At 37.8% G+C, this 26,373-nt stretch overlaps 1 protein-coding gene across 4 annotated transcripts in view; it reads left to right on the top strand.

The window, feature by feature from the left end:
- The window catches only part of GAS2 (growth arrest specific 2), an 89,090-nt gene extending 64,853 nt beyond the window's left edge, over positions 1 to 24,237 (top strand). For all 4 annotated transcript variants that reach the window (XM_026850897.1, XM_026850894.1, XM_026850895.1 and 1 more), the window contains one exon: positions 22,867 to 24,237. In XM_026850897.1, the coding sequence (XP_026706698.1) occupies positions 22,867 to 23,085 (219 nt within the window). In that variant the 3' untranslated portion in view covers positions 23,086 to 24,237. The remainder of the gene's footprint in view (positions 1 to 22,866) is intronic.
- The last annotated feature ends 2,136 nt before the right edge of the window (positions 24,238 to 26,373 follow it).

Genomic DNA, 26,373 nt, shown 5'->3' with positions numbered 1-26,373 from the left:
CAGTCTGAAGGTGGTTTGTTTTACAACACACAGTTCTTTGGCTTTAGTGATAGTACGGAAGTGGAAAAAAATGTTAGGAAGATGTTTTATGAACCAGTTGACCTACCACCTAAATACATATATTTGCATTTAGGAACTCTCATCTGCTTTATGCACCATGCTACCTGGGCACAGTTATTTTATGTGAGGGGGTGTGTGTACACCTATACATGGGTGTGTACAAACACACACCTGCCACACTTTTATCATAGTCCTCTGACTAAAATTTATGTGATGTCAGCTCAAAATACATCAAAGAGCGGTAGTGTCCAGCTGATAGCTTGAGTTGCTGGACACTGATCTGCAATAACGTCAGACAGCAGCTTCACTTACCACGTGCACACTTATACCTGCTCCCAGGTATAATTCCTGTGCCAGCTGGGTGCTTCTGTGTTTCCATTCTGTGCTGTACTTTGGTGGTAGCAAAGTCTGTAGGCCCTGTTGTGAACTTTGTAAGAAACAGGATGAGAAGGAATCAGTTCAAATTTAGAAATAGTCTTCTGCCTTTTCACGGTGCTTGAATTTCACCATTGTTTCTCCAATAGTTACAATTGGATTTTTAGTTACTCCCCCAGTCTTCCAAGCTTAGATTTTATTTTTTTTTTAATTTTTCCTTTTGAGAAATAGCTCTTGATTTAGCCTAAAGGCCTGTTTAGTGCCCTAACTGCTCCACAAAATGCCTATGGCTTCAAGCAAATTCAGGCTAGCTGACCTTCTACTTCTGTATGTAAGCTGGTCACCTGAATGCTCTGACTGACCTGAGTGCAGCCCCCTCCTCTTGGTGACATCCAAACCTGCCAAATCCCCACCTTGAAGAGCAATCTGTGAAATTGCACATTTTCTATATTTTTTTTTTCTCTTCTTCACTTCGATATGACTTTTAAAATATTCTACAATATTCAAGGACCATGAAATTCAATCTGCTTTTGAAATATATATTATCTGGGTGATTGTTAAACACCCAAGGTGAATTAAAGGGGAGAACCATGCCCTTTAAACACTGTACATGTTAAGAAGGGAATGTTGATTAAATCTTCTCTCTTTTGGCCCTGAATTGGAAATTTTTATGTCTATATGCTATTTCTAATCTAGTCAAACTCTTTTGCAGAACATATACACTGTAGTGAAAAGAATAAATTAAAATAGCATATGGTGAGAGACACTGTGAAGACAAAGATCAGTGCACAAGGAATCAGTAGAAAGGAATCTCCCCAGTGCTGGTTGAGAAGCTGATTTCTCAGATAGTACCTTTGAAATAAGACCTGATTTTCTTTCATAAAATACATGCCACCAGGATCTGGCTTAGTGACTGTATCTAACTTGTCATACAATTGTAATGGATTTCTTTGCAGGACTCTTGACATGAAAACTTAGGCCTTTAGTATCTCATTTAAAAGGATGCACTCATTCACTGTTTAGTATGTTACATTTGTAGAATTTCATAGGTGATTTCAGGAAGACAAGAATTGTCACGCTTTCATGCTTAGATTGTATATATTTTTAAAATAATGCTTTGTTCTCTGTGAATGGACTTAAGGGATCATAATAATTTAACAGACCTGTAGACTCGGGTAAGGTTTTTAGGAGCTGCAACAGTAGTTTCTTCTAGTCAGCTCTGACTATGCTTAGATTATAAAGTAGATGTAATTTTGGGCACACAGGGTTTCTTGAATATCCACATTGAGTATGCAGCTATGGTGGTTGTGGCTTTTTTTCTGTGGAAACCTGAAAGTAAGAGGGGAGATAAAGTATTTCATTCTCATGAATTAAGATATGGCCAGGGCACACCATGCAGACATGGAACATCAGAAGTGCGGTCTACCCCACAATTCAGATGTAGCCTCAATGATTGAGAGAATATTTAAGAAGGCATTTCAGCCAAGAATGTTTCCATAGCTTTTTCAGGCTTTACTGGAGCATCAGCTGATCATTTTACCAGGAAAAAAAAAAACAAAAAAAAACCACAAAAAACAACCCCTCCAACCTCCACCCTCCAGTCACAAACGTTATCATTGTCCAAGGTCATCTTGTAAACATTCATTAAATTCTCTATTGGAGCATTATCAAAGAAAAATCTGTTATGCTGACAGTAAGCAAAAATCACGTTTCTGAAGGAAGTGAAATCTCAAGATGTATTGAAGTGTGCAAGTATCCTTGCATACTGGATTTGTTTAAAGATAGTTCTTCCTTTTGTTAGATGGATTTTTTTTTTTTTAAAGGAGTTTTCTGTAGTTCCTGCTATTGAAATCATGGATAAGGAGCATACCTGCAATAGGAGTACTGTTTCTGTACCTATCATGTGTACCCGCTCTATCTCCTGCAATGTGAACTAAATATTATACCATTTATTTGTGCTTCTGAGTAAGTGAAAACTGGGCTCTGTACTCCAAGACCACAGAGTCACATACAGTCTGGCTGTACACGAACTAGCACTGAGGAAAACACCTTTGCCAGGAGAGTCAGTTCTAAATCAGAAACAAGTTAACATAATAAAAAGGAAAGGATAGAAACTCCAGGCTACTCTGTTACAGTAATCAGTGCCTTTTTGGCAACTAGCACATTTTCCCATTGCAAGATCTTTGCCAGAACCTAAAAAGATCTTTCTTCTGGTATTTGCGGAAAGATATAAAACTGATGAGTGCAAAGAGATCCAACATACTAGAATATATACAACTGGGGATTTCCATATGACTAAATGTAAGTGCCGTCAAGTTACAGCTGGCAGCTATCAAAACTAAACTAAATTACTAATACTAACTTTAAATAATTCATTCTTGTGTCAGGAGAGTTATCAGAGTCCTAAAATTATTAAATATCCCAAAGAAAAAGAGCATGACGTGAAAAATCTGTGCACTGTTTAAGTCTGATTTCTTCTCTACTTGACCCCATCGGTTCTTTATCTTAACTTCCACACCAAGGAAGTGGCTTTTTTTTGGTAGCACTCACAGCACTTGAATGAATTTCAGGCCTTGGCACCTGGTCAGCCACTCACGGGTGTCATGAAAATACAGTACAGTAAACTGTCCTAGAACACATTCCAAAGATAAACTTGGAATTCTGCAGAACAAAAGTGATAGTATTACCATGATTTTTTCCTGGATCCATCCTGTGGAAAAGTGAGGATTAGGCACAAATTTAATATCAGATGTGCTGTCAAAGTAGGGCTGAGGAGAATAAAAACATCAGTATTTTCTCTTTTATCACCCAAATGTACCAAACTGGTAAATCTTGGCAGGTTCATATCCATGTATTAGTAGACTTGTGTCAAAACAATTAAAAGTTCAACATTACACATCAAACTAGATGAGACTGTGATGTCAGCTGAATTTCACTTTAGACTAAACTGTTTTAAAGGAAATGCCTGATTAAAAAAAAAAAAAAAAATCAGATGTGTACAGTTTAGAACGTTATCAAATATTTGTTAATGTTCCTGAGAACTGAAATCACTGTAATTGTTCAGTTATGTTCAGAATTGTTGGAGTAAATAGTGTAAGACTGTATATGGGGTGCTGGTAAGGAGGCCCAAAAATGGGTGTAATGACTGTGACAAAGCAGTTATGTGTGTGAAATGCAATAGTCAACTTTAATATGTAAAATTCATACATTTTGTAAGCTGAAATGCAGATCCTTCATTTCTCTATGGCACTATAATTTCAGAGTAAACCCATTTTAGATTCAAACGCATTGGAAGTTCAAGATGACTGCGAGTGCTAATCTGATCCCAGCAAGGGGAAGGAAAAGGTAGAGCAAAAAATTTTGGTAATAGTGAAAGATCGTGCAGCTGTGTTGTCATATGTGAACTTGTGCTTATGCTACCCTCATCAGTGCAATTAAGTCACCTCTGATTTGCATTTAGATGACTGTTCTTAGAAGCTGGGAGAGTAACCAGATGTGGATTTCCTGCTTTCATGTAGTATCAGGAGTAAATTTTATCCACCTGATGTGTTTTAAATTCTACAACCATTTGCACTCTTCTCCAGTTCTTGTACCTGGTACACTATTATTTCTTTCCAGTATTATTTCTGCTGTGACCAAATTTGGCCCATGCAAGACTTCCATGCAAGCTGCAGTCACTTGAACTATGGTGGATTTGAATTTAGGTAATATACTACAGATTGCACTTGACTGGATTTGGCTCTAAAGCCAAATATATATATATATATATATATATATATAGATTTATATATATATTTGGATCTATAGTCAAGAGCTATGATCACAGTCTCAGATAAATAATTTCTGGTCTGTAATATCTTGATTTTATTCAGAGTTGTTTATTCCATTCAGATTGTTTTCACAATTTTTAACACATTAATATAGCTTTGGTTCGTTACTTAAAATGTTGCTTTCATAGATTTGCAGTGACATAATTTCATTCCAACATTGTAACATCATACCCCATAGACTCACACTGACATCATTTTGAAAACTTTGAGAGGATGCTTTGTACTATTTAAAGGAAATTAAGCCTAAGTATAAACATTATTGAAATTATGCTACCCTCTTTATCCCCTCATTACCCCAGTGTAAATCAGAAGATATTTAAATTAAACCCACGGAGTTAAATAAGTTTCAGGCCCATTCATTTAAAAGAATAATATCCAGTCTTAATTCAAGCAAGATCTGATAAAATAATCTGTTTCTAGATACTTTCCAAATGTCATTTTCTTGGTTAGGCATGTAGCTCTGTTGATTTAAAAAACAGGGGATGGAGGCAGGAGGCAGTTTCCAAATCTCTGCATCCTACTTTGGGACATCTGTGACTGTTTTCATAATTTTGGTGTCGCCCTGAACCGTTCATATATAAGACGGTGGAAAACAAATCTTGAGGCTTCTGTGTTCTTTGTCTATTAGATCTTTTCTAAAAGATAACATGAACTAAGGTTTCAGCATAACTAAGTGTCACAAAACAGAAGGAATCTGAAGCACTCTATAAGCAGCCAACCCGTATCTTGAGCTACTTGTGCTTTGCAGAGGTTTTCTGAAGTATCCTAGAGAATCCTGACAGTTCTTGTCAATTAAATCCATCAGTGATGATCTGAATATTGTCAGCTCAGCGATCTCCCTTTATCTCCTTTGTAGGTGCTAGTAACCAAAAGATTCTGCTCTGAAATAATTTTCCCACGAAACCTGTAGCTATGCCTCTTCCAGTGGTAGGTCAATGTGAGCCGTTATTATGGCAGGATGGAGTTGGTAGTGTACTTCAATACTTGGGATCTCAGTTTCTTAGATAACGTTTGTTCCCTTATTGTGTTATGTAATTCCAATTTACATGGCACACAAAATTGTATTTAGACTGTACCAAATACGTAAAGGTATATTGCTATCTTAAAAGAAGTTGAGCTGGAATTTGACAACAGTGAGAACACTGTGTGGCCAGAAGAGAGAACAATCAAATCAGGGGGGGATTGACATCAGAGTGAGGCCATAGGACAAGTACAGTGCAGAGACTTGCTGGCACTCAAGGCCAAGATAGAGAAATAACGTGAAAAAGAATAAAGTAAAATATACAAATGATGCATTTTTTTAAAAGACAGCTGCTGTACAAGTGAAAAAGCCCGTATAAACCTGGGCTGAAATGAATCAAAAATAGCTGTTAGAATGAGTGTATAATATACTGATATCAGTATAATTAAGTATACTTAAATATCAATTATTCACTACTATCTGTTTACCAGATATATGACAACTAATAGAGGAGATAGACACATATGCATATCACAACCATTAATCTTAAATGTTGGTCAGTTCATGTTTTTTACCTTACTGTACACTGCCTACAGGGTTTATAAATCTAGGAGGGCATTTTTCAAAAAGGACACCTAGCTGAATGGAGCTGTAGAGGTGGAACTGTATAAATGTGGGGGGGGAAGAAAAAAAAAATCTTTTTGTCTTCTTAGCTATTCTGTCCATGAGTTGTCCTTTTGTCCGTGTACCCTCTTTTATATACATGACATACCCTGGGTGCGGCAGGAGTGGCATTGGTGTGGAGCCCAGAGTTCCTCACTGCTGACGACAAGCAGTGAGGGTGTGAGGTGCTTACTGCAACGTGGTGCTCTCCTGCAACTCATCAAGGGAAGGAGTTCGAGTCTGGAGTGGTGAAAATATTCCTGCCAGAGAGAGCATGAGGAGATGGGATTACAGCTCCTGCTGCACTACACCATGGGGGGAAGCAGTTGGAGGCCAAGCCTTCACTCCATGCTCCAGAACTTTTTTTGGAAGAGAGTCAGACTAGAAGATCTGTTTCAGTATGTTGGGAATTAATTTACATCTCTATAGAGCTAGATTATGCTACTTAGATTTTTGGGGGCAAATTAACCAAGTTACTTTTAGGGTGTGAGTTAGCAGCATGTCAACTAATCCACAAGTGTTCCCGTGCAGTCTTTCACCTTAAGGTAAATGTTAAGTAATAGTCCCTCCTGGACTGATACTAAAATTATACTGCACCTATTTGAAAAATATTCTGGCCTCAGAATACCTGAGAGCTAGGAGACTGGGGCAAGAACTGTTCCCTGTTTTCTCCTCCTTGCCATTTCTGAGCGCTGGATTACCATGGGGCACTTGTAAAGAGAAGGCTTGCACCCTTCTCCGTTTCTGTACTTGTTCCTCTGTGCTTCCATTCTTTGGCAGGTTTTAATTTTCTCTCGCCTATAATGAAGAGAGCAGATTTCCCTAAAGCTTGTGGGTTGTGGAAAGTGAAGGGAAAAAAAAAATCCTGTAGAGGTAAGATGGAGGAAAAATAGATGGATTAAATCACTGAAATGTAAACCATCCTTAAACACGATAAATGTACCTTGGTGGTGTTTACTAATTCTTGACGTTATTAGAAAAGAATTTGTAAGCAATATCCTCCATGTAGCCACATTTTAATGAGACTTTTTCGTAGAAAATAGTACAAAGGAATAGTTTCCTTCTAAAAGACTATATTATTAAACGTATTTAATGATAAGACTAGATAATAGCATGTAACCTTTTGAATTCATCAGAATAAAGGCCCAGTGAATTTCTTTACATCTCTCTTCTAGGATCGCTAAGCAACCAAGGACAAATGGCTTTATGTCTGGCTGGTATATTGTATTGCTTTTAAAAGCTTTTTAAAAGAACATTAGTTCTTTGGCACAGGAATAAATGGATTGTAAGCATATTACAGCTCCTCTTGAATCATTTCTGGGTTTTGGCACATGATCTCCCCAGGCTGATGTAGTCACACGTCTGGGGCTTCCCCAGTTTTAAATTTCTCACTTCATTTAAACTTTGTACCTATCATCGTTGCGATGCGTTGTGTTGGTGGTGTTCTTTTGTGTTTGTTGGATTATTTTTTTTTTTTAATAAGCTGCAGTCGCAGTGATACAGGGGCCCAGCGCAGACAGAAATTGTGTGCTATAGTTGCTGCATATTCAGGCACATGTAGGCGTCTTGATAATTATAAGCACAGACCAATTTCATCTGCAAGTGTTCAGTGAGGAGTCATGATAATGCGTGTGTCAGTCTTAAAAAAACTCCTTTTAATTTCAACCATAGCTACCCTCTGACTGTTTTACATCAGTTACTGGAAACTGTACTTTCTAATGTTGATGTTTTATCCATATATATTCAAAGATCCTATCTCTGAAGAGCCGGCAAGCCAGTACACAGAAGAAATGGAAAAAATAAGTCTTGTTATGCCCAGCCTAGAGACTTGAAGTTTAGAATTACAGTGTATTTACTTGCTGAAGGTCATGCAAAAAGTATGTCTTGGAGTTTATAATTAAACCTACATCTCATAAATTTGAGGAAGTGAAATTGTATTATAGTCATTGTATATTATTTACTCCTATGGGTTGGATCAGACACCCCAACACTCTGCCAGTCCTGAAAGCAATGCCATGAAGAGGTAAGAAGTCTGAGTAATAAAAGCGTTATTGGAACTGTTCACCAAAAAAATTCTAGGCTACTTCTGCACGTGCAAGTGTGCCGATTATTCTGAGTATGTCCAGAAAAATACAAATCTGACTGGCATTCTTTTGTTGGGGCCCTCACTGCAGGGTGCTTTGTAGGGTTTGAGTTTTGTTTGAGTGTTATTGTTGCTTTTCTGGAAAAAGATGTAATGCAATAACTTCCTATGTAAGTTCCAAAGGCAATGTCATCTCCATATAGCACAGATTGAATGCGATGCAGAGATAGTGCTAGATGCAGCAGCAGACTTTATGGTTGTCAGAACTTCCCTTGGTACAGCACCAAGCTTTTCATGGTGGATATCTAAGCCCAGACACACAGCAGGAGCTGTTGCCATCAGCTTCAAGTTCAGTGTAACAGTTGTTATGTTATAAAGCCTTTCTCCAGTCTATAAAACACCTCAGGCTATTGTTTTTCCTTTCTCTTACTTGGAAGCGTCAGACGAAATAAGGAAAGTACTGATACCAAATGAGCTCACAGACTGCAGAAAGTTATCTAAAGTCAAGGTGCTGCTTATGCTGATCAGTGCAGAAGACCTCTCCAGTGTCAAATATTTTTTAGTTCTTCACAAAGACAAATCTGCAAACAGAAAATACATAGCATTCAGTTATTCAGTTCCTTGTAATCTGTTTAAAATGTCTGAAGAGCTTTAGTTTCCATCAGTTTTCATTACACAAACAAGTGAAAATGTTCTAACTATCCTCTGTGAGATCTTCACTTGTCCTGAATATTCTTTTTCGTTCCTTTTTCTTAGGCATTTAATTGATTGTGGTGTTTGTCTGCCTCCTTGTGATTTTCTTTATAATTGCAGGCCTGATGTGTCGTGGGTTTGATTATCGTTTGTTTTGTGGGTTTTTTCTTGGTTTGGTTTGGTTTGGTTTGGTTTACATTGGCCATGCTAAGCAATTGAATTGTAATTGTGATGACCTCGGCATGGCATATTTTATTTATTTCTCAGAAACACATAAGAGTGATGCCCTTGAGAGACTCATTGATGAACAGATGAGTGTGATCCCATACTTTGTCATCATTTTTTCTTTGTGTAAGTGATAGTTGATGCTATCATACCTTCCCATTGCTGGCTAGGTTTTTTTTTAATCCTGTGACTCATTAAGACATTCACTATCCTAAAAGTGACTTCATATTGTGCATGGCTTTTAGCTGCTCCAGGCAACCACATTTTCTATTTTAAGTGATGTTATATCTGTAGCATAGGAAGTCCAGCCATGAAAAGTAGTTGTTACACTAAAAAAGGGTTGAAAATAAAATGGTTATAATCAGATCCAACTGTAAAAAAATCCTGAAATTTTGGAATCCTGAATGAATTATTCTGTTACATGTCTGTCTTTTTAAAGGTTAGGACAGAGTGATGATATTTTTGCAAATCTTTGGTTAGCAGTATAAGAAAATGGGGTAGTTCTCTTTTACAACTTTAACATCATATGTTCTGGTTTTATTCTGCAGTGAAGTCTGCAGGACCTAATCAAAATTGGGTCTCTCGCATTAGACATTGTAAAAACTCATATAAAAGCTGATTCTGTTTAGGTTTTCAGATGATCAGATTAGATAAAGTAAGTGAAAGGGTAGTGAAAGAAAAAAGAGTGCGTTCATGAAATTAATTTCTCAGGATCATGGAGAATGTCAGTCATACAAACTGGAGTAAGGGTCAATCACGCATCCAGTTATTGATCCATCCTGTCTCACTGACTTTCTTGGACCTGAGGTCTTCAGAAGCTCAGAAAGTCAGCTAAGAAAAATAATAGCACCAATTGTTATGATTATGCTTTAATATTGGGGTTTGTGGTTTGGATTTTTTTCTTCCAAAGTATTATGATTTTGGACTTAACATGTTAAACTGAAATACTAACAGCCAACTTGAGGACATTGCCATACCTGTCTCAACTGAAATTAATTTTGAATGTTGGGTAAATCAAAATACCTTAAACATAATTTTAAAATGCATGGGTCTTGATTCTTACCACTAAAGGAGCTGGCAGCTTCTTTATTTCAATAGGAGGCAAAAGATGGGCATATTATTTTTCAACACAACATGGTTTCAACTGGAAGAAAATCGAGACATGCAAGCAGGAAAGGAGTGAGGGGACCAGAATTATGGGGAGCAGCGTGAATTGCCTTTAGATGCTGATGGTTTAAAACACATGCTAGTGAATTATAGTCTGTGTGAAATGCAGTTCGAACTCCTGTTGTTTCAGGTAAGGTAAGGGATTTCACCTTCCAGCTCTGAGCAATTTGTGTTCACGAGCGCTTTATATCAGCATCTCTGTGTGATAGGAAAAATATAATTCCAGATACTGAAAACTTTATTTTGGCTCAAGGACTTCAGATCTCCACAACACCTCTGCTTGTCATATGCTTTAAGTGGAATGAATGACTTCTAATAAGGAAATTCTTTTTCCTTATTACTTCTTCTTTTTCCTCTGTGCTTTTGAGAAACTGCATTTGACTTGGTTGCTTTTCTGTACTTAGGGTAAGCTCCTGCTGCAACGCTGCTTCTGAAAGCACTCTTGTAGGTTTACTGTCGATAGAGGTCAGAGCCTGTCTTGTCCACTGAGGAAAATACTGGTTTGGGGAAGATGGCCTACAGTCACTTTTGTGACAAATATTACCAAGATCCCAACTGCAGGAGAGTTATTGCTGGCTCTGCTGTACTGGTATCCCTGAGCATATGGTGCACAGTGAAGGAAGCACATCAAACATTTTAACTCCAGCTTCTGCATTAATCTTGCATACACTTGAAAGCAAACTGAAACGTTAAAAAGAAGTCGTCTAGGCAGAGTTAGGGAAGCATACAGGTTGCTGCAGTTGGATGCATGCGGTAAGTCAAACGAATCTGTCCTAGACTTCCAATGTGTCTGTGCCACTCATGACATGCACATCACTGCCATAGGCAGGCAGTGAGAAGAATTCTGTAGATGAAGGTGGAGATTTTTATTTGGTTGTGGGGAATGTAATGTTTTATTCGACTGGTTTTAGGCTGTTATTCAGGAAATCAGGAAAGTCAGAATGAGTCTTGAGAAAATAGCTAGAAAACAGATGGCACTTTAGGGTTCAAAAGAACATTTTCTTGTACTTCTGCAGTGCTCTAACACGAGCGTGTTCACATGCAACCCACGCACATTTGCATGGTGAAATCCTAGATTTGCTGAAATCAGTGGCAAAATCGAAACGGATGATCACACTCTGCATGAATACAGTCTGTAAATGACTTGATCCTTAAAGGAATGTAAATCAGGAGAATCTTCATAGTATGCGTAAAATTAATTCCTTTTTTACTTAAAGAAATTTCTGTTTTAAATTTGCGCACTCTTTATAAGCAGAACTCATGTTTTGAGTTCTCATTAGATTTTTGCCTCTCTCACTCGTTCTGAGTAATATCTCAGTGATCCAATATATGATTTCAGTGGTATTCCTTGAGGGGTACAAAACTTACTTAACTTTAGAAAGTGAGACAGAATTGTTCCCCTTAGCTGTTTGGTTTTGAGATACTTTCCAAGGCTCAAATGCTAATAGAAACATTAACTGTCCACAGTTAAGAATTTATATTTTTAAAAAATTTTGATTCGAAGGTAAGAAGAAAGCCTTTTTCTTCTTTCTAAGCAATTATTCACAGGTTTATTTTGGCAGCCTTATGTTTTTCAAATGGTTTTTCTGAAAGACAGTCTTCCCTTCCCCCATTATTTGATCTTAATACATCTGGTTTTTCCCGTCTCCATCCAGAGACAGCATTTGCCAGTTTACGCTTTCTCTTTCACTTAACCTCATAAACTCTGCCTGATTTCTTTCTCTGTGTTTAATCTGTTTGCCATATTCTCTTTTCTGCTGAGCGTTGCATAAAGTATTTCTTATGAGTCAGTGCTGTAGCTAGAAGCAACGAGATATCTGTTAAATATCCCACATTTCAGTTGATAGGGAATATCTCTGCTTTGTGGCTGGCCCCCACAGGAATGTCTGGAGGGGAAGCGACAAGGAAGTGTCACCTGCACTGCCCTCAGAGCCAGGCAGGTGCCACCCAAAGTGCTTGGGAATGCCCAGTCCCTTTACCTACAAATGCCATTCTGAACATGACTCCCACATCAAATTAATTTTCCTTGGCATTATTCCTCCTTATCCGAAAAATATAAGCCTCCACTTGTCAGATATTCGCTTGTTGCTTAATGAATAAACAAGTGTATTTACTTCTGTCTTCATCTGAGTCATTTCTTGCACACAAAGTGCTCGCCTACACAGGATGCTTTTTTCAAACAGCAATCAAGGTCTAGTGTTAATTAGACACCAAATGTGTACTATTCCCAAATTCTATAAAATTGTGTCAGACAGAAACTGAAAGTAAGGTTTGAGGGAAAGTTTAATCAAGAGTGATAATCCCAAATGTCCAAACTCTCATGTTATTTGTCTCAGTATACATCCAAAGTTGTGTCTTGATTTTAGTTAGTTAAGCAGGAATACTTTGAGTAATTGTTTCAATGAGTCTGCTATATTCTGAAAACAGAAAAAACTTTAGTTTTGTTAAGTGCAACATTTATGCTACAGACAATACTTTAATTTGACATTCCCCTGTGCTTTCCCTTTGTAAAAAATGTTTTATGCAGCTTTGCCTTTTCCTTAACCTCCAGAGATCAAGAGGCTGTTGACCTGAATGTGTCTGTGCCATGCAGGGTTTATATGGCTGTGGTTTCAACCTCTAAGCCAATTCGTGGTGAAACTCCTGTGCATTAGTGTTTTATGCCATTATACCAAGTATTCACTTCATTTCTTGCCATGAGGAGGTTGCATTTTTTGTAACGTGAAAGGGAGAAATCCTTGCTTCGTTATTTCTTTTGCAGAAGGTGAGGTGCTATTTCACAGGTTCTAAGTATCTTTAATGGTAGAAAGACTGCAGAAATGCACTCCTCAAGCTGGGACCTCTACACTAACCAGCTGATTGTTCCTCAGTGCCTCAGGCTTAGTGAGATCTTTCCATTCACTTCACTGTGCAAGTGGACCTTTCTTCTTTCCCACCCCAGTGCCTATAAAAGTATCTGTTTCCCTGACACCACCTTCCATGTATGTCTTTGTATGTGCTTCAGGTCCCAATGGCGGGTGTCGTGTGTGATTCTTTTGATCGTTGCACCATAGTCTCAATCTCTACCATTCCTTCAGGGGTCTGGGTATCAGCTAAAAATCATTTCTATGCCACACCCCATAATTTGTTGTCGGTCACACTTCCAGTTTGTCCTTTGCGTCTTTAAATTGTCTTTCAATAGTTTCAGTAATAACTGTTAGTTGCTCTGAGATCTCCCTCTCCATCCTTTAATATTCCATGCCTTGCATCAATTCACTGTTTCAGTGTGGTGATTTATTCTTGCTTACTCTTATATGCTTGTCAAAAGGAAACTTTCTTTCCCCTGGCTCTTAAGTGCTGCTGTCACTAATGTTTCAGTGGGTGTTTCTGGGTCGCCCGTTTGTCAGCATCTCACTCATCCCCACGTCCTGGGACACCCTCTTTTCTACTCTCCCGTTCTGTAACCATCCTGTTGTTACTGCACTTCTGATAAATCCCCAATTGCGGATTTTCATTGGTACCCGTGTATGCTGTTACATCAGATTTACAGGAGCGCTGTTTTCAGCAGTTGCTGTTGCCCTTTTTGGGAGGCTGTGTGCTGTTTTAGTATGATCTTCTGATGAAATACCAAATGGAAAAATCTGGCACATCATGCCTAGTACCACTGTAAACATGCCACTTGCCTGTTCTCTGGCTGCCTTAAGGGGAGGTCACGGTCCTAGTTATCCTCTGTTATTTTCCTCGGATTGTATGAGGCTTTAGTCATCTAGCATTCTGTTCATTCTGTTTGCTTAGATAGCCTGTGTTTTCGTGCTCCACTATATGCTTCCTGGCTTTGTTCAGACCTTTATAAACTGCCCACTTTGAGCAGCGTTTTGTTATAAACCAGGGTGTAACTAAGAAGTCATCTCAACTTTTCCACATAGGTAACTCAACGAGGGGATAGCTCCAGGAACAATTTATAAACTCTTTCTGCTTTTATCGGGTTTCTAACCCGATTACATGCTAGTTTGCTGAGCTGTGACTAAATCTAAATGAATTTTTGTTTTGATTTCATGCTGCTGTGATGCTTGGAGAGAAGGATTTGCGTCCTGCATAAACAATAACAGAGGAGCAGGATTTAGCTCTATGTAAGAGCGAAATGCAGAGACTTGATATACTTGCTCACACCATCCCCAGATTTTTAAGGGTTTATACAAGTTCCGCTTGCCTTCCTGTTAGGGGGAATTTACAATCATGTCTGAATTATATCACTTAAGCAGTGTTAGAGCATTTTAATGTTCCTCAGCAGGTGACCAGGTAATATAGGTCATACTGACAAGGTATGTTAATATATGAGGCCTTTTTGAGCTACAGTAATCTGATTTCAGTGGAATCACTAGACACTTAGTTGTGTGCCTCTGTCTTCAGCAGGATACAGATGTCTTCAGTTCCCAGTTGCAACATCAGCCCTGTGCTGAAAATGTGACATTTTATAATAGTGTTTCATAAGCAATATAAAGAAAAAATTTTGCCTGATAAGGTAGTTTAATAGCTTGGGTAAGTATTGAAAAAATAAATTGAAATGTTGTGAGGTGGAAATCTCAGATGAGGTCCAAAGATACTCTAGCAGCAACTTGCAAATAGAAGAAAGAAGGTTTGAAAAGAATCTGAGTCCCAAGAGGCAAGGGTGTTCTCATCTCAGGTCAGCCTTACTTGCCCTCCTATTCCTTAAGTTTTTCACAGAAAGGAGTGTTTTTGCAAGTGAAAGCAGTTGTCAAATGGACAGTTGACGAATGAACAGTCAGTCTAGAGAAAGGAGAAATCAGCGTGCAAGCACAATGTCTGATTGATCAAGTAAGTAAGGATGAGTTGGGCGAAAGCAGTTCTCTTCAGATTCTAAAAGGGAGCTCTGCAGTGTGATTTAGTTAAGTAAAAAGTTGCTGTTATGTATCTTTTTGTAGAAATATCTGTGAAATGTAGAGGAGAGTGCGAGGGCTATTTTGTAAGGAGTGGGTTTAATTAACAAAGGTCATGGTGGGTACAGTTTTAAAGCCTCTATCCTTGGGGCTTTTTCAGAAAAGACAAAAATACATACTTATTTTAGAAAAAGGGTCAGGTTCAAATTTCAGAAAAACATGACCCAAAATACATTTTGAAGAATTGGATAAATTCCTGTTGACTTTGGTAGGAACTGGATCAGTCGCTTAATGAAAATGTCGTGTAAGTGGTCTCATTCAGTTTTATTAGATTTCGTTATGTTTCCTCTGAGACGTTTTGGTGCTATGTTAGTTAATCTGCTAGGAGACCAGGAGTTAACTTATGTACCTCAGGTGGTTCATTTTAATATCAATGTTTAAGTATTTGAACTTGCCGTATAGACAATGAAAGACACTGTTTGCCTTGAAGATGTCACTATATATATATATATATATATATACACACTGCACCACTAACATTCCTTCGTTTATGTTTACTACTCTAATTATACTAACAGTTCTTGCCCAGGAGCATGTGTGACGATTAGTATGCAGCTCAGTTTTGCAGAAAGCCTCACTGAGTATATTTTTAACTTCAAAAGGGATAAGAATAAGCTTAAAACCTCTGTCTTTACTCTGGCTGACCTCTTAAATGAAAGTCCTGTCTGTAGAGAGGTAAGTCTATGGTCCTCTTTGACGATTGTTTGACCGAGGGAAGGGATAGCCAAATTTTGAAAAGGAGAAAAGGGGATATTTCCACCTGACATTTTCTGTTTCATACTTCTCACGTTTAAATCACCTTTTGGGTATTTACACGTGCAAATGATTGTTTAGATGCTTTTTGTATTTACATAAACGAAATCTGCTTGTTCTTTTGATCTGCAGCAAACTTTGAACAAAATTACTCAGTGAATTATAAGCGTCTGATCTATATTTAGTGCAAGGCCTGGCCTGTGTATGCTTTGAAGGCCCTATTGGTGTAAGCCTCTATGGCTGAGTCACCTGCAAAATCTATCAGGCTTCAGTGTATCCGCAGCCACTGAAAATCATTTCAGCTGGAACTACACTGATATGATCTTTTTTTTTGTATCACCTATTTAAGCCAATAGTTCTTTCAGTTCCCTCCACCCCATATGTCAGTCAATAGACATGGAGAATGTAAGTGTGGTGGTGTTGCTTGAATCAACTGGGAACTTTATTAGGTTCTATGTGAAAACTGAGCTTCTTGTTCAGTGAGAAATACCACTTGACACAAAGCAATAAAGGTTATTCTGCCCCAAAATGGATATTTAGGGCTCTCATGAATGCCTCCATTCTGGTTTAGTTTTCACCTTTAATATTTATTATAAAATCAGGAATGTTTGCATTCGATACGTTTCAGGAATTTAGACTTGAACCAATGAATGTTATAAATCGTTTATAAAGTATCATTTTGTTCCATTCTTTGTTTATACAACATAGTGTAAGAGATTGTTTCAATCAACTGGGTGGATACCTGTTCATGGGTTTGATACAGCCCAAGATACAACGTTAAAATAAAATTATTTGTAATTCAGAGAGCGTGTTAATTATAAAACCCAACTCTAGCACAGCTAGAAATATTGTGACAAGCAATTAGCCTGCACTCTTGACGTCTTTTTTTTTTTTTCAAGATGAGCTTTTATATAATGCTTTTTTCCAGCTAAGTGAGATTCATTTAGTGTGATTTACTACATATAAATCCCTGAAAATGAGAGGGAGACGATGATCCAGCGAGCTGTCTGTTTTCCATGTCATTATCATGGTGTCTGCGGAGAGGGGAAGTGCAGGCTCCTTTTCTGGGGTTTTAGAATGACAAGACAGAAACTCAGAGGGGATCCCTAAACCATTCCATGTGTAATGACTGGAGTGATACAAGTTGCGTCATTTGGAACTTTTACAATGAGTAGACATAATCCAAAACAGTTTTGTATCACCCTACATCAAGAGGGGGGCTAGGCAAAATGTGACTTAATGCGGAATGACATGGAAAAATGAGGAGTGTGTTTCTCCTGTTTTTCAGGTGGGGAAAGATTTTAATTTTTTAAATTTTTTTTTTCTTAAAACAATCAGATCATATGATAATTCAGGTTGGAAGGAAGGAATATATTGTTGCCTGCCAAAATACACATTAATATACTGTAAGTAGATTACTTCAGTGTGGATGAATAATTAATATCTGGAATTGGCTACATAATTTGCACTTCTTCAGATTTGCAGAGTTGAGGTTTAATTTGAATTCCTTAGATGTGCACTTAGGCACATAAGTGAGCTCTTAAAAGTCTAAAATAGGCTTTATGTTTTATTAGACTCAAACTTTTTTTCTGAGACATCACACACAAATTAAATGAGAAAAGGAGAATGAAAGCCAAGAGAAAGGATAGTTGGAGGGAAGCTTCCTAGCCGTCCAGCTGGAATCTGGTTTTCTTCCATATCCTCTTGGGAATTGCTCCCATGATCCCCTGTGTTCATAAGGGTGAACTCTATGTATGTATGCTACAGTGGCTGTAATTTTTTTAAAAGAGGAATGTATGTAAATGTAACTTGACTGGCGTTTAAATCTGATGGTACTGCAGCATTTTGTTAGGAATTTTCTGACCAACTCTAGAGACAAAGTTGCATAATCTCTGCTAACAAGGTATTTCTAATGTCTGTACTGTAGCTTGGAGCAATTAATCAGGAGACTGTTAGGCATTCTTGACGGTGTTTTCAGGTCACTGAATTCTCAGAGAAGTAGAAAAACTCCATGTAGCAAGTTACCTACATGTTTCTGAAAATTCACTTCCTTGTTTGAATATATTTAGAAAACTTAGTATTTAGTAGGTGTAAATTTGTACTGTCACCTACTACGGCGTTTACTGCACAGGCATGTGCTTACTGGAACGGAGTAAATTGTCAAGATGATAACGTTAATGGTTATGGAAATCGTGAGGTTCCTAAACATCACTATTTAGTACTGCTCACCCATGACCCACAGGGCAGCACTGCAGCTCTTTTCCTGTTGTTCAAGGCCCTTGCTCATGTCGGGTCTCCTCAGAACCTCCATGGAACAAGTAGGAACCCAAACCCCGCTCTGGTGCTGGCTTGCCCCATCAGAGACCAGCCCGTCTCAGCACATGTTGCACAGCTGTGTGGTTTTCCTCCATTTCTTTTTTTTTTATCAAACCCATTTTCAGCCCAATTGTCAGACCTTTATCAGACCAGCGGTCAGGGCCTTCTCTCTTCTTGACAAGCCCCCAGCCATCGCCCGTTCAAGGGACTGTTAGCGTTACATAATGGACCGTTACATGAACTTTTGTGTGTTTTGGTGACTGTCAAGGTTGTTGAACTAATATCATCGGAGCTTCTCTGAAGTCATACAGCCAGACAGGCTTCTCTGCACGTTCCCAGTCTTTCAGTGTCTTTCTCAGGACCTCAGCAGGCTAGGCCTGGCTCCACATTAAATGATAGATGTGAGAATCTTCAGTGGCCACCTTTAAGAGGACCTGGGTTACTGCTAAGCCTTGGAATTGTTGGGGATTTTGAGGACTAATTTTGTTGGTTTCAGAGATTACCATGAAAATTTTTTGCCGTGAGAAAGAACAACATTTTGACACTTGATGATACAAGCCTTGTTCTCTGAAGCAATAGTGTCTCAAGTCCCCAAATAATACTTTTTCCTCTTCCATATGGATATGTGCACCAGATTGCAAGATTTCACCTTCTGTCAGCCACACACAGAGGCACAGGCTGAAAGTTATCCCCTAACATCAGTCCTTCAGGTCACAACTAGAAAGATGCAGAGGGAGACCATAGTCTCTCATAGGGAAGAGATATCCTACCCCATGAAAGTGTCCACATGAGCTGTGCCCTGTGGAATAATTTATGATTACTTCGACAATACCATAATCTAGATGCAGGCCCAAGAACTTGCTGGGGAGGGCTGACAGCTCAGATTTGGTTCCATGCCTGGTCTGAGTTTTGTACCCTGCTCTCACTTTTTTTTTTTACTAAGATTGATTAGTAAATGATTTGAGAAAGCCTTTTTTTTTTTTTTTCCTACTAATGACAGTGAGTCTAAGTGGCTCATATTCAGTAAATATTAATTGAAATGTATTTGGTTCTTCTGTTTCCTGATCTCTTTAATGCTTCACTTTTGGAATACAAAATTTTCTTTGCACAGCCACTGGTGTGATACACTGTGCTATTTTGCCAAACACCTTTGGATTTTATAGTCAATATTCTCACAGTTTGTAGCCTACACTGTTTCTGAGGTTGGCCTAAAATCACACCAACTAACTCCAGGCTATGATTTGCTTTATGTTGCTGCATTTGGCTTCCAGAGCCCAGCCCAAGTTCTTTTCAAGTCAGTAGGGTTCTTTCCATTGGCTTTTGCAGTACTTGGATCAGATCTAGGGCGTAATTCCTCCTCCTGCTTCCCCTATTCTTCCTGAAAGATTCTTTTAAAAAGTTATACTATAATATAAAGAATAACAATATAGAGTCAGATTTTCAGTTCCTATGAAACAACAGATTTTTTTGAAGTCAGTAAAGCTGTGTTTATTTACATGAGTTTAATGTCTTTACATACAGCCTAATATCTCTTCCATAAGCCCTAAATTCATGTGAAAACCAGAACCATTTGGACTGTATTTCACTTTGCTGCCAAAGCCCTCTGCAGTGACATCTTCACCCAACTTTTATTGACTGTTTTTCATGTTTTCTCTTGATACATCCTTCATGCATATCAAAGCAATCTATAATTTCTCCCTCTGCCATGCTATTGTCTGGTTTCTCATATGTTTGCTTCACCGTAGATTCAACTTAAACACAGATTCTAGAGAAAACAGCTTTGGTGACAGCCCTGTTCAGACACAACTGAAATGATGAAGATCTACAGCAATCGTAAACATATGTTGGATTTTATTTTACAGAAAGGGTTTTCTCAGTTTCAGTTGCCTGGATAGCCGTGTGAAAATACATGTATGCCATTCATTTATTTACATTGATAATGTAAATATATATTTTTTATGTAATTAAACTAATAAAATTAATTATTGTAGAATCCAATTCTCATGCAATGGAAAAGCTGAATTGGGTGGGTCATTAAATCTCAAAAGTTTCATCTCAGCTGAAGTATTTTGGGGAGGAAATGGCTTTTTCAGTAAGAAAGTAGAGCAAGGGTTTTTTGTGGTGTTTTTTTTTTTTTTTGTTTTTTTTTTTTTTTTCTTGGTGAGAAATCCTTTATATTTCTGTGAAACTGGAGCAATTCTGAAGCTAGAGAATTATTCTGGATTTGCGCTGGTGTTACTAACATCAAAACATGGCTGTAGGAGTAAAATGGTGCTTTTATGGCACAGCAGAGCATGTACAATGACTATATTTAGGGTGTAGGAAAACCCAGTCTCTATAGAAAGCAAGCATTCAGTGAATTTTATAATAGTAAGTTAATACAAAGAGAAAGAAAAAAGAGGGGAAAGACAGAAGATGTACATTTAACCTGAGTATCAGGAAATAACATACCAGCAGTAGGTTTTATTTGTCTGCACAGTAGTCCCTAAGGGAAATTGAACCAAATATACTTTTTGTGAACTTTCCATTCCAAACTCTTAATCAAAAGTCCAGATACTAACTGCTCTTGGAACGTGAACCCCCCTGTGACAATATGTGGAAGCTGAAATTCAGCAACAGTTAACTCCTTCTCGCAGCAGCATCACACGTTGTAGTGGACCAAAGTTGGACTGTTTTAATATGAAAAGATTCGGGGGCATTTCTCAAAGGCTTTTTCAGACGTTCGAAGAGGAGAAAGTTGCTAAATAAAATTCTGTAGACTGTTGTTTCGAGGCTGTGTCACCATTTGAACTGCGCTTTTCAAACTTGATTTAAAAAACATTTGCTGCTTTCATGATATATTGTCCAGACTAAAGACATGATTGAAATCTCATACTGCTGAAGGCTGATCATACCACTGTCAGTTCAGAATGAAGTCTTGAAACTAATATGCAAAGCCTGAGATGAAAAAGTGTCATTGGCGAAGACGTGAGTCTGATTCTGCTTTCATATCCACGTAAATCTAGAGAAAAACCTCACCTGTGTGTAGCTATGGCAGAGGGTAATATTCCTGCAACCCAGAGAACAGCACAGACAGTCTCGGCAGCTGAGAGATGTTAATTAAACTAAGAGTACTTGAGTGTGCTCTCATTGGGATGGATCAGAAGTTAACTTTATTTTTTCAGTATCTGTAAAGATGAACTGACTTTCCACTGTTTCACATAAAAAATCAAAATGCAGAAACAAGACTTTTCTTGCAATTGAATGTTTTAAATGAAAACTTTCAAACAAGATTTCGTCCGCAGCTGCTCATTCAGATGAAGAGTTTGATTCCATAGAAGCTTACCCGGATTTTCAAACTTTAGAAAGTCATACACCTTCCCGTGCTTTCATCACTCCAGACAAATCTGTCTCCTCACGTAACCCAAGTCAAACAACATATTTTTAGGCCGACGTGGGATGTTTGTTGGTTTGGGGTTTTTTTTTAAGAGTTATATTTTTGCCTTTATTATATGTGATTTTGTTTAAGAGTTTTTCTTGTTTAGTTTTCTATGCCATGTGTGCTAATCTAAATTGTGCTATGTCACAGAAGGCTTATGTGCCACATAAGTCTCACCTGCAAATACTGTCAGCCCCTGAGGGAGTTTTGGACACGTAGAACTCAAATAACACATCACAGCCATAAATCTAAATGTCATTACCCAGACTATGTTAAACATCTTCTAGCATGCCTTTTACAGGGCCAGTTTTTAATTTCTGCGGCGAAATGATGTTTAGCATTTCATGAGAAGTACTAATCAAAGCCTTTTTCAGTGTGTGATTTATGATGTAGCTTCTATAGACTATGCTGCACTATGATACCTCACGGGTACTTACTTGGGTGTTCTGCATGGAGAACCAGAGGAGAGAAGTGCCAGTGAACTTGCCAGCTGAACTCACGGGCGCGGACACGCGAGAAGTTACATTGGCACTCGCTGAAAAATCTGATTTATGTTTAGGCAGAAAATGCGTGTGGATCCTGAGGTACCTAATTTGGCAGTTGGATACCCTTCTCAACCTAAAATTGCTTTGCAGGTCAAGCCCCGGTGTTTGTGGAATAAAACAAGCGTAAGCAGCACTGAGCTCTGCCTCTAGTAAGAGCCTGGGGACTTCTCTTGTATTTTCTTTCACAGCTCAGGATAAATTGAGGTGTCTCCAAACAATTACAGATATATTATTTCTGATGTCCCTCATTAGACTAATTTAATTACAGTATTAGGCTGTTTTAGTTAGAATATATGTCAGCAATACTAAGTTAAAGTAAATGGTACTTTACTAAGTAATTGTTTGGATATTTTAGGAGATAGAGGTGATTGTTTTGGTTGTTTGTCCTTCACTACTCCCTTTCTTTAGTTCCCTATCCTATAAAGAAAAAACAGTTTCAAGACATAGAAGATGGTGTCTTTACTAACACGTTTTTAAAAAATTAATCTGAAAAACATTCGTGTTCCGTCACAGATTTATAGTAAATGCATGAACAACAGGATTGCTCAGTACTACAGGACTAAAAAAACATGTAGCACTGTTTACATAAAATATGAGCATCTTTAATTTTAAATACTATCTATTCTTTTTATAGCTTTTTTATAATTTACTTAAAAGTTCAAATAAAAACTATTCTACTATTTAATGTCCTTTCCTTTTATTATAAAGCAGACTACTAACTTATGTCTGTGACTTTTAATTAAAGTAAGCACAGCTTTTTCCAGTAGAAAAATGTGATTTCCCAGTGAATAGTTCACTTTCAAGAGTTTTTGTGGGTTTTTTCTGCACGTGTAATTTCAGATGCTGCACAACAAACATGTGATGGTTCGTGTTGGAGGAGGATGGGAGACTTTTGCAGGTTACTTACTGAAGCACGACCCGTGCCGAATGTTGCAGATCTCCCGAGTGGATGGGAAAACTTCTCCAATCCAGAGCAAGTCTCCAACCCTCAGGGACATGAATCCAGACAATTATCTGGTTGTTTCTGCCCATTACAAAACCAAGAAGGAGATTAAGTGAAATAAGCTTCTCATGTGATCGGGACTCTACGTACGTAGGTCCAAATTATTTTCTCAAATGTAGTAAATTTAGTTTCTGCTTTAAAAGGACTTTGGAAAATTTAAGACAGACTGGAAATGGCAACCCATTTTGAAGATCTTTGAATTGTAGAACTATTTATTTCTAGTACTGTATCTTTTATAGCAAATTACCCTTGATAGGCTAATTACTACAATCAGATAAGAAATAGACATATATTTTTAGCCAAATTATTACTCTTTAATATGTGAATGTATCTTAGAGTTACATAAAGGAGTGGATCCTGTTAATGGAGGAAAATACACAATACAATATATTTGTATGAAAATCTTATTACATTGAATCCTTGACTGTTAGGCTAGTTGAAAAATATATCTGCAGGTGGAAAATGAATATTTGTGGAAATTATTTGGTAATGCCTCTTGAAATGAAATAAAAATGGACTATTTTTATGGGTTGCAAGATTTTCTTAACCAGTAGAATATAAAGACTTGTTGCATGCCAAACAACTTCCCCAAGTGATGACTTTAAAAAAAAAAAAGTTCAAGAAAACCCCCCACCACCACCTTCAACTCTTTAAAGCTAAAGACAATGCTCAGTGCTAGATCTGTACGTAGATCCTTCCTGTTTTTTACCAAGTGGCCCAATATAGAAGCGTGGGGAAGTTGAGAGGTTGCCCCTTCCTCTGTCAGACAATGGAGCTGTACTAGCGGGATGATGGACTGCAACCCACCAAGGGAAGCAGTAAAGGATGCCCAGCCCTTTGACCCAAGGAGGAGGTTCAGAAGATGCTGGTCCCTCCTGAGTCACAATACACTACACTGTTCTTGAATCCGAGCTTTTCCTTCCCCTTATTTTTAATTTTGTTGGTCATGCCAAATGTGAAATATTCATTACGCTGTCAGTAGAGTGATTCACATTCTTGTAAATCATTCACACACCTCTAAAATAGCTAAAGGCATATGGGGGCTTAGTTCATTATTTTGGCTACTTTTCTATGTTTATATTTGGTAATTTATGTGCCTTGTAACGTTCTAGAAAAATCATTTTATAGGATTATTTCACTGACTGTATAAATTGGAGCAGAACTCAGTTGTTTCATTACAAATGAAATAAAATTTTTTAAAATACTCATGCATTTTGAAAGTCGTCTTCATTGTTTGTAATCTGCGTCCCCGCAGTTTGCTCCTACTGGCTGGATACCTACAATACACAATACTGCTTGCTAACCTAATAATGAGCTACACAGTGAACGAGGCAAGCATTCGCTCACTACAGATAGCAAAGAAATACCTGGATTTTGTTGAAAAATAATTTTTCTTTGCAGGGAAAGAAAAAAAAAAAATCAAAAGCATTCTTGAAATATTTTTTTAAAGTACCAAGCGGTACTTTTCTGTAATTTTTGATGTTTAATTTTAAAACATAGCCTTTAAAATTAACAACAAAATATCTACTGGCTAGACAGGTTCAAGACCACCTTCTTTCATGTTCCATGCCTTATTAAAATCAGCGTGCTGTATCTCACTTCTGTGGAACTGTTCTACCTTGCTGTCTAAAAATATCTGCTAAATACAAACAGTTCGCACCTGCTTGGTGCATCATTCTAAGTAGCAGTACATAATTACAAACATGTTATTAGAAAGAAAAATGGCAACCTTTTATTCTTATTTTATGAGATATTCTCTAGGAAGATGAAACATATACTCAAGCAGTAAATCCTTTGAAAAGCCATAGGAAGGCCCAGTTCGCATAGAAGCAATGTATTTAGCCCTCCTGGGAGCAGAGAACAGACCGTAAGTAATGTTATTTTTAAAAAATGCAGCACAGCTGAAAAAAAATCATCTTAATATATGCACTGAGAGATCTGTTTTCAAATGAACAGAGATGGGGAAAAAAAAATCACTAGTGAAAGTGTCAGATGTTTATTTTGAAATAACGGTTACTCTTTTAAACATAAATGTATTTCCACCATCCAGGATTAAGTTTGCATTAGCATTAAGTTTTTTCTTTAAAGTATTTGAAGGTGTTTACATGTAATAAATCAGGAACAGATAATGATAAAAAAGTATTCTTAGGTTTACTTTAATATTAAACTTCAACAAATAATCCTGGTAAATCCAAACCAAGATTTTAAATTAAACGTGAACTAGTTTATGTGCTTGGACTGTAGCTATCAAAATAGTCTTTTTTGATTCAAGGTTCTCAAGCACCTTAAAAAAAAACAAAACCAAAAAATACACACATTAAAATGCTTCCTGACTTAAAACTTCAATTTAGGCAGTTCCAGAATGTGAGATCTATAAAGGACTTGACTTAGAGTATTGCCACGACCACCTAATCTGTGTAAAAAGCTTGCAGGTGGCACTTACTGCATTTAAAGCAGTTGTGGTGTGAGGTGGGTGTGGACAGCAGGGGAGGATATTAAAGTAGAAGTACTTGCTGGAGTAAACAAAAATAAAATGCAGTAAGCTAGCTAAATCTGGTGGAAGGGGTTGGGTGCACCTTACTCAGAAGGTAAGTCTTGCTAATTTAGTAAGTGGTATTTTTTTTAGTGTACTAAATCCAATGTAGGAGTTGGGGAGTTTGATAGGAGCCTAAAGCTTGACTTACAGAGCTAAAGCTGAGCAGCAAAACCTTGCTCAGGGACATGGGGCCCTTGTTGCAGTGATGGGGGGCAGAACAGACTTCACATAGAATGTATCTGGTGGGAAAATAAAACCCACTGTTTGACCAGCTAGCTGTAGTGGCTCATGCTTGAAGTTTCTGTGCTAAAATCTATGGTATTAAGATATCTGATGTAGATTTCAAGAGGCTGAACTGAATTATGGAGCACCAACAGGAAAGACTTGCAGCTCTTCCTTTGTTCCCCCAAGTGAGGCAGGGTCTGCTCAGACTGTGAAATAGTTTCTTGTTAAAAGGGCAGGCCATGGGATGCTGAAATGTTGAATTGGCCATGGGAGGTGATCGTAAGAGCGTTATGTAGTGATTTTCATTTATTCTGCTGCTGTATGACTCTGCTGAATGGGAGCATTGAGGAGGCTGAAAATCCTGGAAAGTAGAAGCTGTTATGAGCTGGAATGAAACCTCTTCCCAAAATCCTTGTTGGATCATAAGACAAACCCCCTGGGAGCTCCTGCTGGCTGCAAATAAGTAACTGTGCTAAAACTTCAGCTGGCTAAATTATGTAAGATTACTTTTAAAAACTATTAGTATTGTATAATGTCAAATAAGCATCACCATGCTGGAAGCAATTCAGAATTAGTTTGGAAA

This window comes from Athene cunicularia (genome assembly GCF_003259725.1).
Source record: "Athene cunicularia isolate RWA chromosome 5 unlocalized genomic scaffold, athCun1 chr5_part3, whole genome shotgun sequence".
Classification (NCBI taxonomy): domain Eukaryota; kingdom Metazoa; phylum Chordata; class Aves; order Strigiformes; family Strigidae; genus Athene; species Athene cunicularia.
Note: the sequence above shows the minus strand (reverse complement) of the source record. Positions and strands in the feature narration are given on the sequence as shown.